This window comes from Telmatherina bonti (assembly GCF_933228915.1).
Source record: "Telmatherina bonti genome assembly, chromosome: 11".
NCBI classification, from domain to species: domain Eukaryota; kingdom Metazoa; phylum Chordata; class Actinopteri; order Atheriniformes; family Telmatherinidae; genus Telmatherina; species Telmatherina bonti.
Window position 1 is genome coordinate 16886939 of NC_136629.1, and position 18235 is coordinate 16905173.

Sequence of the window (18235 nt, forward strand, 5' to 3'; positions counted from 1 at the left end):
TTTAATAATTTACTTTAGGCAAAAACATAAATATGATTATCACCCCCCCGCTGTCGATCTGCTCCAACTGTGACCTGTATGTTAAGTGGCTTACACTCAAATCTTTGTAAGCACGGAGCTCCAAAGTGGCAGTGATGACTTCCACTGCCTCCTTATTTTAAGTTCGACTTAATTGGAGCTCAGGAAAATGACAATAAATGTGTCAACATTTAAACGTCTTGACGTGTAGTTCTTACAGTTGTTGCAGAATATTGGTGTCTGAAGGGGTGCATTTACTAATGAGAACGTTTCCCCAAATAACATCCAGCACACTGTGGTGTCTGATAAAGGCATTCTCTAAATTAACATTTCTAAGTACAATTAAGTATAAGGCTGGTTTTAGAAATGGGATACATTTAACATGTATCAATTAAGAAGATGTGGAGGCTTTTGTGTTGACACACTTTAGTACAGCATGTGTCAACAATGATTGCTCTCAGTTGTGGGACTGATATTTGAAAGGAACGTCTTGAGTTATTTTATGTGACATTTGAAGAAAGATTTAACAGACTGTGTCAGCATAACCCAGCTTTAAATGGACATGAAAATATTAGAAATTATAGTAAGTAGAGAAATTTAGTTCCCGATTATAGATGAAGCTGTATCACTCAGTTTGAAACCTGCCTGACTTCTTGCTCTGTGTTTGTTGAGGGTGATTACACAAGTGCAACTTTTCAGCGACATGTTATTGTAATAAAATGTGAGTATTTCTAAAATAAAATCCAGTTTTTTATGAGTAAAAATCTGAATTTTCATCAAAATACCAAGCTGAGAATGTAAAGTAAGAGTCAAGGATCATCTTTAATGAAATGTTTAAACCCCTCAATTTTGCACAAGCATGCAGCAATAAAGGAAAAGCTTTGTCATGTATACCAGTTCCTATCTTGAACTGGGAAATGAAAGAGAAAAGTATATTACAGGACAATCAGGTTAGGAAGTCCGTAGAGAACACAGTTGAAGTTTGATGGTGCGAGGGCTGACTTGTACTGAAGCTCATCTTCCTTTGAGTCATTGAGTAGTGCTTCATCTGCAGAGAAAGTTGCACATTTGACCAACATATTCAGCTCTGTGTGCAGCCAGTTCTACATTCAGCTAAGCTGGTATTATAGTGTGATGCTTGCAAATTTGTTGCATGAAAGTGTGAGACTGAGTGCATGTTACCGTGTGACACTGTGACCTTGTGATGTGGCATCTCTGAGCTGGTGCCTCTCCTCAGGGCGTGGATGGTCTGGCCAGAGGTCTGTCTGGCCCTTAGTAAATCTGCAACAAATGATGACACACAGCAACTATGCAACACTATTTTTTACAAAAATGCATATTAGAAACCTAGTGCAGCGAGTTGGAAATTGTGATTGGAAACTAAATTTCAGAAAATGTTGAAGCCTATTGCTTTAAAAAAAAGAATTTCAGCTTCTTGATAATTTCAGGCCTCCATTTCTGTTTGTTCTACTTCATCAATGCCAAATATTTTCAGTGGGTGACAACACTTGAGACTTAGACAAACCATCAAAGCAGCTGTAAAGCAAAGTCAATACAACAGAATTAGAATTAGAATGATTTTGCAGGTAAATGTTAAAAAATGCTCATGACAACAGCATGACTTAGCGTCAGCCTGCCTATTTTCACTAGCTGGTTAGCTCCCGTTAGCTCTGGGTTAGCTCAGTTAGCTCTGGGTTAGCTCAGTTAGCTCTGGGTTAGCTCAGTTAGCTCTTAGCTACAGGCAGGTCACAGTCTGACAGATGTCGATCATCAACCCCCACATTCACAGCCCCTCTTACAGCTCTACCTCTTGGCCTATTTTGTTATTTATGTGGGAGTGACGACACATGCCAAGATGGCAACATGTGAACCACCCAATGAGCTTCGCTTCAACTTTTCAGAAACCTACGGGTGATGTCACTGAGGCTATGTCTACCTTTTATATACAGTCTATGTTCTCAGCCCATCTTTATCTCAACTTGGGTTAAAAACACCAAGAAAACTATTCTGTTTATAGAAAGACTGTTCTAATTTGCCTTTGCAGATGCAGCCTCAAACTCCTTTTATTCACAAGTTGTGTTTGTAGTCTCGTTTTAGCTCCAGTGGCAACCAAAGACCTATGAAATTTATTATTGTTTAAAGATTTCTGGTCATTCTCTGAATATTTCTAGGACTAAAACTGTTTATAAGACTATAAATTAGAATGGTTCAGTTGTTTACCAATGTAACAGTTCTCTGAAAATCAAACCCCAGCTTCCAGAAATCCTCCCGATATGCTCTTGATAGCTCTTTTTTTAATCACTTGTTACTTTATAAACCTATTTAGATCTGGGTGTCACAAGGTGATTTTTTTTTTCTGTTGCATTAGATCAGTTTCCTACTTCTTTGCCCACCTTCTTCCAGCTTCCCAGGCAGTGTTGGAGTCTATATTAAATATAAACAGTTTCAACATTTGATATGATGTCTTTGTGGTATTTTCAACAGAGCATAAGATTAAAAAAATAAGTAAACCACTGAATATTAAATTAAATGTACTTTTACACTGTTTCCCAACTTATTGCTGTAATAATTCTTTGTTATACGCCATTATAATACATTAGGTTGGCAGTAATAGATAATATGTCCAAAACTTACTGTCTAGCACATTGGCTGCATTGCGTGTGTTCTGTTGAAGGCTGCTTTGCCACTGGTTGACAACAATACAGCCGATGCCAGCCAAACTCAAAAGCAGAGCAGTCTCTGATGGTTTCTCCAGGGAGAAGTGTCCTTTACTAGAGAGGACAGAAACTGTGAGGTCACAAAAGACAACAGGAGTGGAAGCCTGACTCCTTTAAATTACCACATTAAAAGCTTCAATGCTGCCAAAACAAAAGACATAACAGAGTGTATGAAAACCCACAAAAACACATTTACCAAACAGGAACAGGAACAGAACTTCATTACCTCCTTTGGCTATTGAGGTCTGACAGGTGATGATCACTAACTTTGCTCTGAAACTGGTCAAAGAGCAGAGCCATGCGGCACTCTGAGGACAACAGAAATGTTATATTATGTTGCAACAGAACAATTAATTTTCATTGAAGTTAGAATCCATGAAGCATCCCTCAGAAGTTCAAGCAGGAACAACAGCGCAGCAAGTCTGACTTTGTTTCTATCTGGCTGCATCATAAAGCATAACAGATACAGTGTTTTTATTTTACACAAAGACAAGCTGTGTAGGATGTACGTGAGTGTAACTGGTTTAATTTGCTACTTGTGATTCCTCAGAGTCTCGGCGTATGGCTTAATAACATCTGCACTTGAACTATTTAGTTAAGAAAGGTAAAAACAGCTGAAAGCTAAAAATGTCTTTCCTTAGCATGCATCAGTGTTTTGATTTTGTCAGGTGACAAAATCAAAGCTGCCAGGCAGTCCAGAGGGAAGAGGAGATCCTGATGAGCTTTAGTAGTTAGAGCTGTGACTTAAGCGACTTCATTAATTAAAGTCTAATAACACGGCATGCTGAAGTATTTACCTGACCTTCATATATCTTTACATATAATTGTATAATTTACTTAAAAAGACATTTCCATCTGGTGCATGTCCTTGGAAAAAGAGGCCATAATATGTTTGCCATGTTTTTATTTATTTTTATCTTATTTTATTTTATAAATTAAAAGAACAACTTGGTCAACATAAACAATAATATATACAAATTTCAATCTCCTTCTGGGATTAATTACTTTCTCATTTCATTATTTTGAATTTTACAAATCCTTTGCAACGGCATTGAGCCAAAAGGATCACTTACAGATTATTTTAGTATAGTGATAATGCTCCGCGTTTCAGTGGTTTATTACTGCATTTAAGTGTAAAACTTTTGACGGGCTTCTTTTGGCATCTATTTGTTTTTTAACTCAGTGATAAAAGTGAAGCAGCAAAGAGAGGAGCAGGCGGACAGAGAGGGTCACAGGTGATGTCTTGCTTGAGCATATGTTTTTCTATAAGTTTTGTCCTAAACTCGTAACATTACAGAAACTGTTCCTTAAAAATAATCTTCAATATAGACAGAAAAAAATGTTAGTAAATTTCTGCATACAATATTTTGGAATATAAACTTTTAGATTTTCTATCTGCTCTAAATGACACCATACTGCAGATAAACATCTGTCATAAATGTTCATCATGCACTATGTCGAAGAGTTTTTAGGTTTTTTTCCATCATTTTTTAGCAGCAGCTTCCAAAGTGAAAATTCTGGGATAAGCTTTCCTGGATCCGTCAAATTGTGTTTGTCAGCAGATTCATCCACCATACTCTTACATCTTGTACTTATTCTGACTGACTTTTTCCACTTTTTACACAATGCCTCCCATCTACTCCCAGCATCGGCTGTACAGGTGCTGTCAAAAAATGTCCTCCTTCAAGTGGTAAATTAACAAATGCTGCTTTTATTTAACAAGACAAAGATGTATATTAAAGTAATTCTTAATATATGAGTGCAGATGGTGCAGCCGCTGTGGGACACTGTAATTCCCAGAGAAACATAAATCTGTCATCACCTAATCATTTTCTGACAGCCAAATAAGTAGAAATGATCCTGTTTATTGTGAAAAAACAGTTGGAATTCAGTCCAAGGTGTCAGTCACGCTATAGTTAGCAGCACTAATGCCAGACTACCGGGTGGCACATATGTCTGGCCTGGGGCGATGAGCAAGGCTGGCCTGACACTCTGCCAATCACACTTGGGGGGGAAACACATGCTCCCTTATTTATTTATTTCCAAGGCACTGAAAGGGGACAGAGGTCTTATAATGACTTAGAACTGAGACAGAAGCCTGGAGTCTTCTTGTCCCCCTGACTGTAAATAAATTGCAACAGCAAGGAATTCTTTGAGAGAGAAAAGAACAATTTCTTGATGCTCCTTGTAAAAGAAAAAAAAAAAAAGAGTAATTATTGGTTCTCCATAAGTCATTTATCAACAGAGACAGCCTGACTAGACTGAAATTTAGTGAATATGTGTGAATAGTTGGGCTCAGACTTGTACAAGCAGATCTGCTATCTTTTATGACTCTAGACAATCATCATAAAATAGCTTATGAAAATATATTAATGCAAATCTAAAATAAGAATAATAAAAATGTGTTATATTGCAATACATTAATTTTATTTTAGCTACATGTTCACATGCGCTTAGCTTTATCAGCCTTTTAAAAATTTACTTTTAAAGATATTATTTCCACATTTAATCAATGTTCAGCAGCAATAAATATAATCCACGGCTTTAATTCTAAACCACTAATGCTCATCAAATTTTCACTTTGCATTAGTTTTTGGGCATTTCCTAAAGCTATGGAAATGATACAGCAAGTATATCATAGTTAAACCTGTGATTAGTCACTGCAGCAAGGGGAATTTTCTATTAACATAATTCTGGAAATTACAGATTGACATTCCCTGAAGAGATTAGGCCTTCTGCTTCATTTAGTGTTTACATAATCAACAAACAGCATTTTAGAAATATCTGCAACCAATTGTTTTATTTCCATTTTAAACAATTTAGAAAGATCAAGAACTTGGTTGTTTCATAATATCTCGCATGTTATGTTAAAAATCTTTGTCTTTATATTTTTTCATGTTCATACATGTGCCATTTCATATAGTAAGATTTATATAGAGACATTTAATGACATAAAAATGGCCTCATGTCAGACTACAATGTAGAGAGGATAAATCTGATGTTTGACTGCACATTACCTGAGAGACTGAGCGCTGCTAGTTTGGCAGGTGGGTTGTTTGCCATGAAGTGGTCCCTTCCCAGGTAAATAAAGGCACTGCATCTGCACAGCACCTGCTCTATCTCAGCCAGACTATAAATAAAAAATGAATTATTAGCTGAGCCAAAGTGGCTGAGTAAGCTGTAATCTACAACAGATATGGTTTCCAAGCATGTTTTTTTGCTAAATATACAAACCTGCTGCCTGTGAAGCTCCCTGACAGATGGTTGTGGGTTTCCAAAATGTCTTTTATTGTCCTACTAAAACTGGTCCCTCCTGTGCCTTTGTAAGACAGCAACATACAGTCATGTCATTTAAAGGTTTTCTGTATCAGGGCAAATTAAATGATCTTAAAATAAAAACAACCTTAGATGAGTAAAATGAGTTTGGCATTAAGAGACATAGACTAGTGTAACAGATCATCATCAGGTGTGAGCAGCTTTATAAAAGCCGAGGTTTTGGCAGTTTGGGTGTGCACTAGCATGATCCCACTGAGGAAAGGCATCAAAGTCTTTGGAGAGGTGGTTGCTGCTGCCCAGATAATCACTTCCCTTAATGATGTGGGTTATCAGGCCATTTCCCAAATAATTTAGTGTCCATCTGTGTAAAGACAGATTATCCCAAGAGGAAACACTTAAGACAGTTGCTAAACTACCTGGGAGTGAATGTCTTAAAAAATTTCACCTCCATATCAGACTTTTCAAAAGAAGCTGAAAACCCAAGAATGACATCCAAGAGTCTACAGACCTCAGTTATCCCGTTAAAAACCATTAACGTCCAGTTACAAGAAGAGTGAAAGATGACACTAAAGTGGAAGTGTCCGATCATGATGATCACTGAAAACTAAACACAGCACATCAGCACAAACACTTCACATCACTTGTCAAGCACTGTAGTGGAGGGTTGATGATGCTTTTTTAACCACAAGACCACCTTGCAGTCTTTGAGTGGACAATGAACTCCTCTACATATTCAGTGTGAAGCCGCTGTCTGGCTGACAACTAAATGGTTGAGACATTTATCCGAAGCACAGAAGGAAATAACAGAATGGGTGAAAAAGAAAACAATCAAGGTCCAGGTTCAGAACTCAACTAAAAGTCCAGGCTGAAAGGCTGAATTACAAAGTGTGAAGTTGTAAAGAAGAGTGGGCAAAATTCCTCGACAATGAACTGAGAGGTAGATAAAGTCATGTAGTAAAATGATTATTTTTAAATTGATGTCTCAAAAGGTGATTCTATAAGCTGCTTATTATGATTTATGGGTGACAACAATGCAGAAACATTAAAAAAGTCACTTTTGCTAAATAAAAACAGGATGTAACATGTAATCTGTTTTTCATTTGAGGTTTGAATAAAATCATTTTAAGACCTGCTAATGAGCAGATTATGTGACAAGGCCTCCTGGTACATTAGGTGTTGTATTAAAGTAAATTCTTGGATCTGGATTCATGAAAGATCTCAAAAGAACATTTTTATGAAAAAGTTCACTTTTCCACTGTTGAGGAGCTCTGAAAAGTACATGCATTAAGTGGAGCACCCCGTTTTACAGTAGCGGTGCTTGGCTGTGATACGCTAAAGGGAGAACATTAATCACAGCAGAACTTGGTGTCTTCAGCTTTTAAACACCCACTATGTATCTGGAAGTTTACACCACCCAGACAGAATGTAAAATAAGGGCAGCTGAAAGTCTCCAATCACTGAGTATATTTTACACAAATAAGTATATTAAATTCAGAATAAAATAAATGATTTTTTAATTTACTTACCAAAACTCTCCTCATTGACAATATCTTTAGGAGGCAAGTAAAGAACTATATTCCATCCATGATGTCATTGGATTTTCTAATTTAACACACAGTTGTAACATTTAATTTAACCTATCGTAAATGAACGTCTTTAAGAAGAAAAAGGATACATTTAAATTTATGTGTGTCCACTGGGATGGCAAAAGCAGGCAGCACATGACTGGCAGGTACCTGAGTAAACAAAGTTTTGTCACAATTTAAAAGAAACCACATCGACAATTATGAAATGATAAAGACAAAATAGATCCATTATATTTATGTAAACACATATAGGTATCTGTTAATAGAAGCCACAAGAGAGAATATGCAAGAAGAGTTTCTGAGTGAGGAGATGGCAAAAATAATGTAAGCAAAAATAGTTAGAAAAAAGCAAAGTGACGCTGAGACAGGGGATAAATGAAGCTACAAATAGGATAGTTATGAAAATCATTATGTAATTGATTGAAAAACTGCACTTTAAAGTGAGGCGGGAGCGACTTAAATAATTGCCAGGGTTGACAGCAGGTGAAAGTAATATTGCAGTCTGTATCTGGCAGGCCCAGATTAATTTACTGAACTCACTGCTTTGATGGCTTGGCTTTGATCTCCCTTCCCCTTAGTTCCTCTGCCACCTTTGGTCTCCTTTTTGTTGTCACTTTCAACTACCACAAACAGGAAGCAGAGTTAATAAAATTAATACATGCACTTGTCTGTGGGATAGATTACACAGCTTTTGGACCGGTGGGGAAAAAAACAAAAAAAACAAAAAAAAAACTTTGTTAGTATTTGCAAAGCCAGTGACATTTTATTGATGACTAAGGCACTAAAAGTTTATGCTGGCTGCAACACCCAACCATTTATTATTGATAAAGAATTGCTTATCAATTTAATTACCAAATTATTTAGTTCAGTTTAGGTAAACCAGCATCTACTTACTGACCAGATGAGGTTGCAATCTATTTGAAAGGAAAGGCCAGTGCACAGTGATGCAAGGACAAAGTCCATATGAAGACAAAATATGTAAATATGTAAGGTGACAAGTGCAGTTTTAATGTCTATTAAAGTATCAAAAAAACATATCTGAATTTGACTATTCTACAGATTAAAACTGGCCACCATTAATAATCAGCAAGGTCAATAAATATTTGAACATTTAACATGAAAAAGTAATGGAACACCAAAGTTTGTTTTGATGCTGATGAACTTGGATTCTGCATTTTATCACCTATAGATGACTTTCAAAGTGACACATTTCAGTAGGACTTGTGCTTCATGCATGTGTGGTTTATAATGGATAAAACATCAAACAGTGACTGCATGTTAAACACCTCTTAAAGAAGCACATCATTTTCCATTTTAAAACTGTTCTGTTCTGATTGAGATGTTACACTGACAACTAATATTCACATTTCTGGAGATGTTGTTGCTCTGCAGTGTCCAGAAGTTGACTTAACAACTTCTTTTGTCCAGCCTACAGCATTACCTTACTGCTGTCCTGCACTTTAAAGCACTGCATCACACACCAGTTACTGGAAATCAACACACTGGCTGTTTTTAATGCAAAACATGACTGATTCAGAAAAGAAACACAAAGGTAGCAACATTGATGCTAAATTAGCCTTTTTAAGAGGCAACAAAGTGGAGAAATCTGCTAAAGGTCAGTAGTGTGGTTTTAATAAAGCAACACTACAGCTCCCAGGACTGAAAAGCATATTATGAGGTGGTTTTTAAGCCTCAGCATCCTGCAGGGCAGGTAATGTTTCAATACAGTAATGAATTTTTAGAACATTCCGGTAGGAACTGGATGTATAGTTTTCAATACCCATCCTTTTTAGTATGTTGAATATGAAGCATCAATATGTGTTATATGACATACAGTATAAATGACAAGACAGCATCCTTGACACATAATAACTGGAGTTCCTGTTTAAAACTTCGACTTTATCCCTTCAGCTTATCGTGGCCAGAAATCATGTCTTAGCCAGTAAGAGCACACAGAAAGAAAGACCGTCAACCTGCTGGATGTTTTTTTTTTTTTTTTTAGTTTGTTGTAATTTTTTTTTCTGAAGAGTTCATGCTAGAGTACAGCATAGAATATTAAAATGGTCCTCTAAAATGAGATTTCTGGTACCACATCTTCTTGAGACAACGGCAAACTTTGAAATGTCAAAGTTATGGTAATGAGGGTCCAGTGATGGTCTCACATACATAAATTTACTTTTACAGTTTTTACAGTTACCTTTGAACAGTGACTTAAGTGATGCAAATTATTCAACCTTTGGAGAAGTGAAGGCAACAGGATCAGAGTAAGTTATTTTCTACTTCTTTTAATCCTCCAACTTATTTGTGTTTTGTTGGCAAAAAGACACAAAAGAAAAAAACAAACAAGAAAAGACTTGGGGAGACTTCTAAAGCATATCTGTCGAAGGAGTGTAGAGCGATGAAACATTTGGTAACATATTTTTTATGTTTTCACTCAAAAAATAGAATAAAACAACACTTCTACTACCATTTGTGTTTGGATAGTTAGCTCCTTCACAATTTCGCAAATGTCATAACTAATTTATACACGATCAATGCCGCAGAGTTGGCGGGAAATACATCACCCCTTTAAAATTGTAAATCCTAGACCTAAAGTACATTAATTGTTTCCAACAGATTGCATCAGATAAGGCTGACACATGCGGGTGATGACATAATGTTGCATCAGCTTTTACATTCAGGTCTGATAATCTTTGCTTGAGTCATGAAGAACCTTTCATTCAGTTTTACAGTCAAGATTTACAAACTGAGGCAACATCTAAACTACAAATGCCAGAGCTTATCAAAGATTTTGTATAATGCCTAAAAATATTGATTTCAGAACATTTGTAAAATATATTATTTTAGCTGCTGCATTAACAACTATTAAAAGTTTTATCCATTGTGTCATTATTGGGTTAGAACTTTAAGATTATGCGTTTTACTCCCCTTGTGAGGTCATTTCATTTCAGGCTGTTTGACAAAGACTTGTTCTTGTCCAGCAGCTGAAGGATTTATTGGTTTAGGCTGCAGAGATTACAGTAAAGCAGCAGTAAATGCTGCATTCTCACTTGGTCAGTATAGAATCAAACAGCCTCGGTGCTTCTCAACCCCACCCTTAATGCCAATAAATAATTTTATCAGACAAGATGCAATTTATTTAATAGACAAAATATCAGACTTTTGTGGCTGCAGGAATGATAACAACTAATTTATCGGCATTAATAGCAGTATTATGAAAAGTCAGAGTAGACATTGTGCATGTTTACAGTGTAAATCTATAACATCTGATGGAGGTTCTGCTGTGGTCCATTTCTGCAACACTCATTTTATCATGTGCTGGTATTTGATAGCTTAAATGTCAAACCCTGGTCAGTTAGCAGTCACCCATGGATACTACGTTACCCTGGACAATCAAACCCACCGTCTTGTTTCCAAAGTGCTCAGATTGCGACCACAGTTAGTTGACACCCACTTTCATAATGGGGTGTTCACTCATGCCTGTTTACAGATTTACACACAAGCAGGATGTGAAATGACCTTTATTTCCGGTTCAAATTCAATTCATTGCTATGGATGGCTGCCTGCGGTCTCGATCCTTAAATCATAAAGTGTTTGTGCAAGTGCAAGTCCCAATTTTCTCAAGTTTCTGAGCAAATATCCATAATTCTATATATGTATATGTTGAGGTTTGTACGTATTTAATTTAACTTTCTTAGAATATGTCTGGGGTATAAACAAAGCTGACTTAATTTGAACCTTTACATTATAGCATAATACAAATTAAGTGTTTTATATAAAACAAACACCACATTAGTCACAGAATATCCTCTGCTTATAGGTACAACTAGATCACATATCATTTAGACATTAAAGTTGACACTTGCCAACCACATCATTGGTACATCTTTTCAATTTCTTGTTAACAAATATTTAATTAGCCAATCACAGGGAAGGAACTCGATGCATTTAGTCATGTAGACATGGTCAAAATACTTGCTGAAGTTTAAACTCATCATCAGAATGAGGAAGAGGAACATGGCACGGTTGGTCTGAATATTTCAGAAACTGCTGATCTACTGGGATTTTTTACACACAACCATCTCTAGGGTTTACAGAGAATGGTCTGAAAAAGAGAAAATATTCAGTGAGCAGCAGTTTTGTAGACCACAACACCCCACTTATGTCTGAGGTATGTAGAAAGCATCTGTGAATGCACAACATGCCCAGCCTTGAAGCAGAACACTCGGGGCCTCTTCTGTCAGTAAAGACAAGAAACCCAGGCTTCTAGTCATACAGGCTCACTAAAGCTGAACAAGAAAATAGTAAAGAACATGGATCCTTGTTTAAAGAATCTCCATTTAACTGCAACATTCATTTGGCAGGGGTCAGAAATTAGCATTAGCATTATGAAAGCATCAATCCATCCTGCTTTGCATCGATGGTTAAGGCTACTGGTGATATCATGGTGTGGAGCATATTTTCTTGGCACACTTTTGTACCCTTGGTACCAATGTGGCGTGGTTTAAGCACCACAGTCTACCTAAGTATTGTTGACCATGTCTTGTTATGACCACAGGGTACCATCTTCTAATGGCTATTTCTAGAAGGATAATGCAACATGTCACAAAGCTCCAACTTATTTCTTAATCATGTTAATGAGTTCATTTCACTCCAATGACCTCCACAATTACTGGATCTCAATCCAATAGAGGAGCTCTGGGATGTGGTGGAGCGAGGGGATTCTCCTCATGGATCTGCAGCAACTGTTTGATGTCATCATGTCAGTATGGAGCAAAGTCTCAGAAATGTTACAAAAATCTTATTGAATTTATGACCAAGTCTTACCCATTATTAGTAAGATATGGACCTAATAAAGCGGCTGGTAAATGGGTATTGATCAGTAAATGAATGCATGTATACACATGCACTTATATGTGATTATCAGTTCAAATGTTTACAGTTTTATAGCCAGAAAGATCGTGTTTAATCATCTTTCTGTGCAAATTCACAGCTAAGCTTTGCTTATTGATACCTGAGAGCCATTCTCTGGACATAAACCAGAACAAATAATCTGGTATTGAGTAAAAACTTTAAAGGTAACTATTCATTAAACAGTTTCACAATAATATTAAAAATTTTTCATCAGTTGCATTTCGTTGTAAAACTATAATTTCCTGAGGAAAAGAGTAGAAATCTCTGTAATGCTTGCAAATGTTTCAGTGTACTTGTATGCACCTTTGGTACCTTTCTGTGGTTCTTCTCTATTCAGGCGACTGTGGAAAAGCTGCAGAGAAAAATCCCGTGACACAGAGCTCACGCCTTCCTTTTGGAGGATGGACAAAGATTCCAGAGGTAACTCCAGCAGCTTCTTGTCTGCCAGGATCACCAAGTATTCCCCTGGTTCAACTTTGAAATGACAAGAATTTCACATGAATAATATATTAACTGGAAATTGTTAACTGGAACAGTTTGACTGTTTCAGGATATGCACTGTTTTACTTTCTTAACAAAAAAAGCCATGTATGATGAAGAATGCTGGTTGAAGCTGTTTAAAAGTTCTGAGTTCTGCGGCCAAATATTTGGCCTCCGTTTCCAGACCAAAACATCACTGAAGATAATTCCTGAGATGTCAGCAATAAATAAACTACGGATGATAGGGAATCATTTTCCTATTGCTATGTTGAATCAAAATATTAGGTCAGGCTAACCTGAAGCTGTTACTGAACTTAATCAGTTTTTATGTCTCATGTCAGAGTTACCCCTCCTGCTGTGTTCATGTCCCTCCCCTTACTTTAGTGTAACTGGTGTGTTTAAACTTCTCGTACATCAATGCGACCATTAATCTCCACTTTTTATTAAACAGTCTTTTTACCTGTGGACAATATCCTAGAGTTGTGGCAAACAGCATAAGTGCAGTGAAAATAGAAATTCATTTAATCATGCTTGTGTAGTTCTCACAGATTTACGTTGCTTTGCAGAGAAGACTCTACTAAACTACTGTAGAATAGAATAGAATAGAATGTAAATTGTATTTTTCCTAATGTTAAATAAGTGTGTAAGTCTGCTTGTGTTTATATAAATTCATGCACACCAGTGGCATTTGACACTCAGGTGGGGGCCAGTCGTCATGTCTCCAGTGGACAGGTTGTGTATCTTTGTTTTCAAATTGAACAGTTCTTTAAAGGACATAAGACTGCTGTAAGTAGGTATACAAGTAGTATATCGGCCTACCAGACATCCCACAACCCTTTTGTAACCTCATTATTTGATACTCCTACTAGAATCAACAAGCCCATTTAGGCTTTGAGGTCTATCTGGTTTAGTTCTGTCCAGGTGTCCCCAAACACATGCTTCCTCTCCAGGTTGGTCACCTCCAGTACAATCCCCTTATTGGACTCTGGTAAAGAGTTGGAATCTGGACCTGATGCCATCCACACAAGGTGTTGCATGCTGTCTTTGTCAGCACTGAACCTCCTCTGTCCCGGATGGATGAAGACCAGATCCAGTTTCCACTCTTGGTTTGGAAGGTCTCTTCAGGTACCTGCTTTTCATGTGCCTCTCTCTCTCTCCATCTGTTGGCTGGTCAATCTTTGTGAAGTCTGGATTAAAATCAGTTTGGGCATCCTTGTCTGTCTCTGGTTTAACTCTTCATCTTCTTCTAAAATCTGGTCCAGAGCCTCTCAGACAGATAAGCACATGGTCAGCCGTCTACTCATTGTGCTCAGAGTAAATGGAGGGCAAAGCAAACAGAGCTATATTTTGGAGGTCTCTGTGAAGATATGATACATCGAATAATCTGAAAGGTGTGGTTTATGTGGGGATGAGGGTGGAGGTAGGCAGAAAAGCATGGGAAAGAAATAGCTTAATTTAACAGACACCTGCCAAGTGTGTGTGAACATATTCGTTGTTTTATCAGGAAGGGGGTTCAAGTGAAAAGATCGACACATACGAGTGGGAAAGAGATTTTTACACACAAAAAACATTGTTCAGTCTCAAATGTGTGTGTATGTGTTGTGTGTTGGAGTATTGTGATGGATGTTTTCTCACCAGAGGGCTGAATGTAATACGGACACTCAGTAATTCCTCTGGCGGTCACCACCACAGGTGTAACGAGGTTGACTAACACACTTTAATGAAAGTAGTGATAATTACTATTATATGTTTATACAGTGTGGAGGATATTACCAGGGCTTGAGACCATGAGGCAGTCAGTCGTAAAAAACAATATTTATGAGTGTTTTATGTTGTAAATTGATCAGATATGACCCAAACATGTCAGGCCTTTAAGGAAACACAGAGGGAAGGAGGGGGCTAAATGCTTCTGAAAGGGACAAGACTAGACCAACTAGAGCCCAGCTACCTCTTTAACCGAGGGTCAATTTCTGACAGGACACAAACTTTTGTCTACTGAGTTCTGTTCTGTTTCATATTTTGTATGTTACTATTTTATTTATATTTTATTTTATTGCTGCCTTATTAGTAGGTTTTATTGCTTAATCTTGTATTTTAACATATGTTTGTTTCGTGCTTGTGTTGTTGTCACTCATATGTAAGTCGCTTTGGATAAAAGCGTCTGCTAAATGACTGTAGAATAGAATAGAGTAAAATAATCATCCAGAGTTTTATTTTTCTATTTTTATACTTGTAATAATTTTATCTGTATTTTCTGTTTCGTGAAGCACTTTTTGCAGCAGGGGCTGTTGTAAATGTGCTATATAAATACATTTTGAGTTTGAGTTTCAGTTGGTGGGCCCTGCTCTAAAACATGTTCGATTCCCAACAGACAGAGTTCATTAGATATCATATCTGACACCCAAGATCAAAGAATAAAAACACACTAACTTTACCTGAGACTCCTTTTTCTTCTTTATCTTTGGTTTTGGTCACTGCAGAGGTCAGCAGAGATGCACCCTGTGGCCTGATGGATGTAGATGAAGAACAGGTGAGGATCAGTACGACTACGTTTGTGAATCTGCATGTCAGACAGTCTTACTGTATGACCTGCCTGACAAAGTTACTCTGTAATACAGACATTAGCAACACTGTGTACATACTGACAAAAAAAAACAAAACAAAACAAAACACAGAACTAGCTTTCTTCAGTGCTGGCATAAAGTTTTATCAACTCTATGAAGTTGTTTGTTCATTGTGTTGTATAAACTCATAAACTGACAGATGCTTTTATAATTAGGCTGCACAAAATAATTCATGCAGACAACTATTTCATCACAAACAAACAAACATTGAGCGTCGTGTGAAGGTCTGTTTCCCCGCCAGCTCTGCACGACACACACGGGAAAGAACTACACACTCACTCAGCACTTGTTCCTGGTGTACTGTGCTTGCACCATGAAACTACTTTGGTTAGTGTAACGGCACTTTTTTTTTTTTTTTAACTTCGTTTCTTTCATTTAAAGTTTTTGTAAAAAAAAGAAAATCATCTCGCCATTTATTTCCTATACTGCTTATTCCAACTCAGGGTCGCAGGGAAGCTGGAGTCTATCCTAACAATTAGCAGAAGGGAGGCGGGGTACACTCTGGACAAGTTGTCGATCTATCACAGGGCACAACACAGAGACAAACAACCACTCACACTTACTCCTAAAAAGAATTTACAGTGTTCAATAAAGCTAACATGCATGTCTTTAGACGATGGGAGGAAGCCGGAGTACTCAGACAGAACCCATGCATACACAGAGAGAACATGCATTTTCCACTCAGAAAGGCCACTGTTCAAACCCCTTCTCAGCCAGGGCTCAAATCATAGATCTCACGTTTTGTAAAGACAAACTTTTTTAACATAAACAAATACTTCAATGTACACAGAACCTTTATAGGGGGGGTCAGAGTTTCTGCTTTGAATGCAGATTTATGTTAAAAATCACGTTTAGGCTGAACATGTCAATGCCTTATTGATTAATTCCTCCACTGCTTGTATGTCAAAATATAATTTTTAAGAGAAACTGTGGAATTGTAGATTATCTGAATATTTGCACAAGTCTGATGTAAATATTTTTGTTTTATCTATTTATTACCATAAAAACGTCACTGCCAACCTCCCAATATGGAAGTGCTGAGATTCTAATCCTGCTTGTGTGTTATAGCGGGGAAACACACCTGATGGCTGTGAATTTTTCACATATTGTTTTCTCTTTTGTTTCTGTATTGTTTACTGGAAAAGTTAGGTTCACATCAGCTTTTAAATTCATCCTGCTGATTTATTACCTTTTAACAACTAAATCCTAACATTTCCATCCTTCTTTGTCAGATATATTTATTTATAATTTGTGTGACAGAATTACTTTAACTGCCACTGTGTAAAAAACAACTTATTTGTTAAAAATTTCTGCAAAACAAGTTATTTTACTTTTGTTTAGCTTAAACATTTTTAACAAAAGTGTGATACACTACTTTTAAAGAATGATTGAACTTTTGTTATAACATTGTTATTAACTGCAGATCACAGTTAAAGCTTCTAACCTGTACAATTCTACTTTTTTTATTTAAATGCCACATCAGGTGTTTTTTGCATCTTATGCCAATCTGTGGCCTCTTGAGATGCCTGTACAATGTGACCGGAAGAAAGTTTGGAACAACCAACAGTTTTCCTGTAAGTCACAGCCTAACTGATTAATTGGGAATGATGGATCAAGGTCAGGCTGGCAATCAGAAAGTCCAGGAGTCACTATGGATGGGATAAGGGATTCCTGTGCGTAGATGGAATGACATCACACATCATGCACTGACATGCACCACCAGCAGATGATGGAGCACAAGGACCTTCACTAATGGTTGTTATGGAACAGCCAACTAGAAATTTGTCAAGAAACACCTGAATGATTTTTGGGTAATGAGAAATAAAACCTGATCAGATCTGATCTGATCAAGCAAAGATCAAACCCCATGATCAATCTTGGTGATGGCAGCATCATTCTGTGGGAATGTTTTCCTGCAGCAGGAGGGAGAAACAATATGGAGCAATATAAAGTAAAAACCTTTTAGAGCAGTATGGACTCTCAGTATTCCAACAAAACAACTCTGTCAAACTCGGTCTGGCAGAGTTTCCCCATCTAACATGGTAGAGTTTGAACATTTCAATTAAAAAGAACAAGAAAAACGTCCACAGGAAAGATGTGGCAAACTTTCAGGATCATCACCAAGACTCTAGACTCGATGCTAGCATCCTTACTTAGTGGGCTTTCAACACATCATTAATACTGATGCCGTCAGGATGATGCACCTGTTTCTTTTCTTTTATGACAAATGAACAACAACAAAAAAAAGTAAAACACAAAACCACCAAAAAAAACCCAACTAGAATCTAAAAAGAGTTCTGAAAACTTCTACCGGCACTCAATAAGAACAAAGCCAAGAAAACCAAATGAGAATTGTGCAGAAGAAAATAGAGAGATGTGATGCGTAATTCACCTTATGCAGGAGAAGTCAAACTGTGTGAGAAGTGGATTCAAATAATCGTCCATATTTCGAACAATTTCTCTGAAGCCAAGTGCTATCTTCGCATTCCCTGCAGTGTTCTGTGCAGGGGGAAGAAAAAGGCCGCTTGAGTTGCTGTTATCCAGTATTTATAGTTTTAGGCCTCTGATTATTTTCCTATATGCAGATACAAGTGGTCTGCATGCAAAAATCAGATGTCCC

General features: G+C 37.1%; 1 protein-coding gene across 1 annotated transcript in view; it reads right to left on the reverse strand.

Moving 5' to 3' along the window:
* Nucleotides 1–953: 953 nt before the first annotated feature.
* The window catches only part of cfap46 (cilia and flagella associated protein 46), a gene marked incomplete at both ends in the record, with an annotated part of 110750 nt that continues 93468 nt past the window's right edge, over nucleotides 954–18235 (reverse strand). The window contains 12 exons of the mRNA XM_079248731.1: nucleotides 954–1066; nucleotides 1201–1299; nucleotides 2653–2789; nucleotides 2962–3043; nucleotides 5753–5865; nucleotides 6265–6372; nucleotides 6428–6482; nucleotides 7687–7747; nucleotides 8138–8217; nucleotides 12824–12985; nucleotides 15427–15497; nucleotides 18008–18114. Coding sequence (XP_079104857.1) covers nucleotides 954–1066; nucleotides 1201–1299; nucleotides 2653–2789; nucleotides 2962–3043; nucleotides 5753–5865; nucleotides 6265–6372; nucleotides 6428–6482; nucleotides 7687–7747; nucleotides 8138–8217; nucleotides 12824–12985; nucleotides 15427–15497; nucleotides 18008–18114 — 1188 coding nt within the window. The remainder of the gene's footprint in view (nucleotides 1067–1200; nucleotides 1300–2652; nucleotides 2790–2961; nucleotides 3044–5752; nucleotides 5866–6264; nucleotides 6373–6427; nucleotides 6483–7686; nucleotides 7748–8137; nucleotides 8218–12823; nucleotides 12986–15426; nucleotides 15498–18007; nucleotides 18115–18235) is intronic.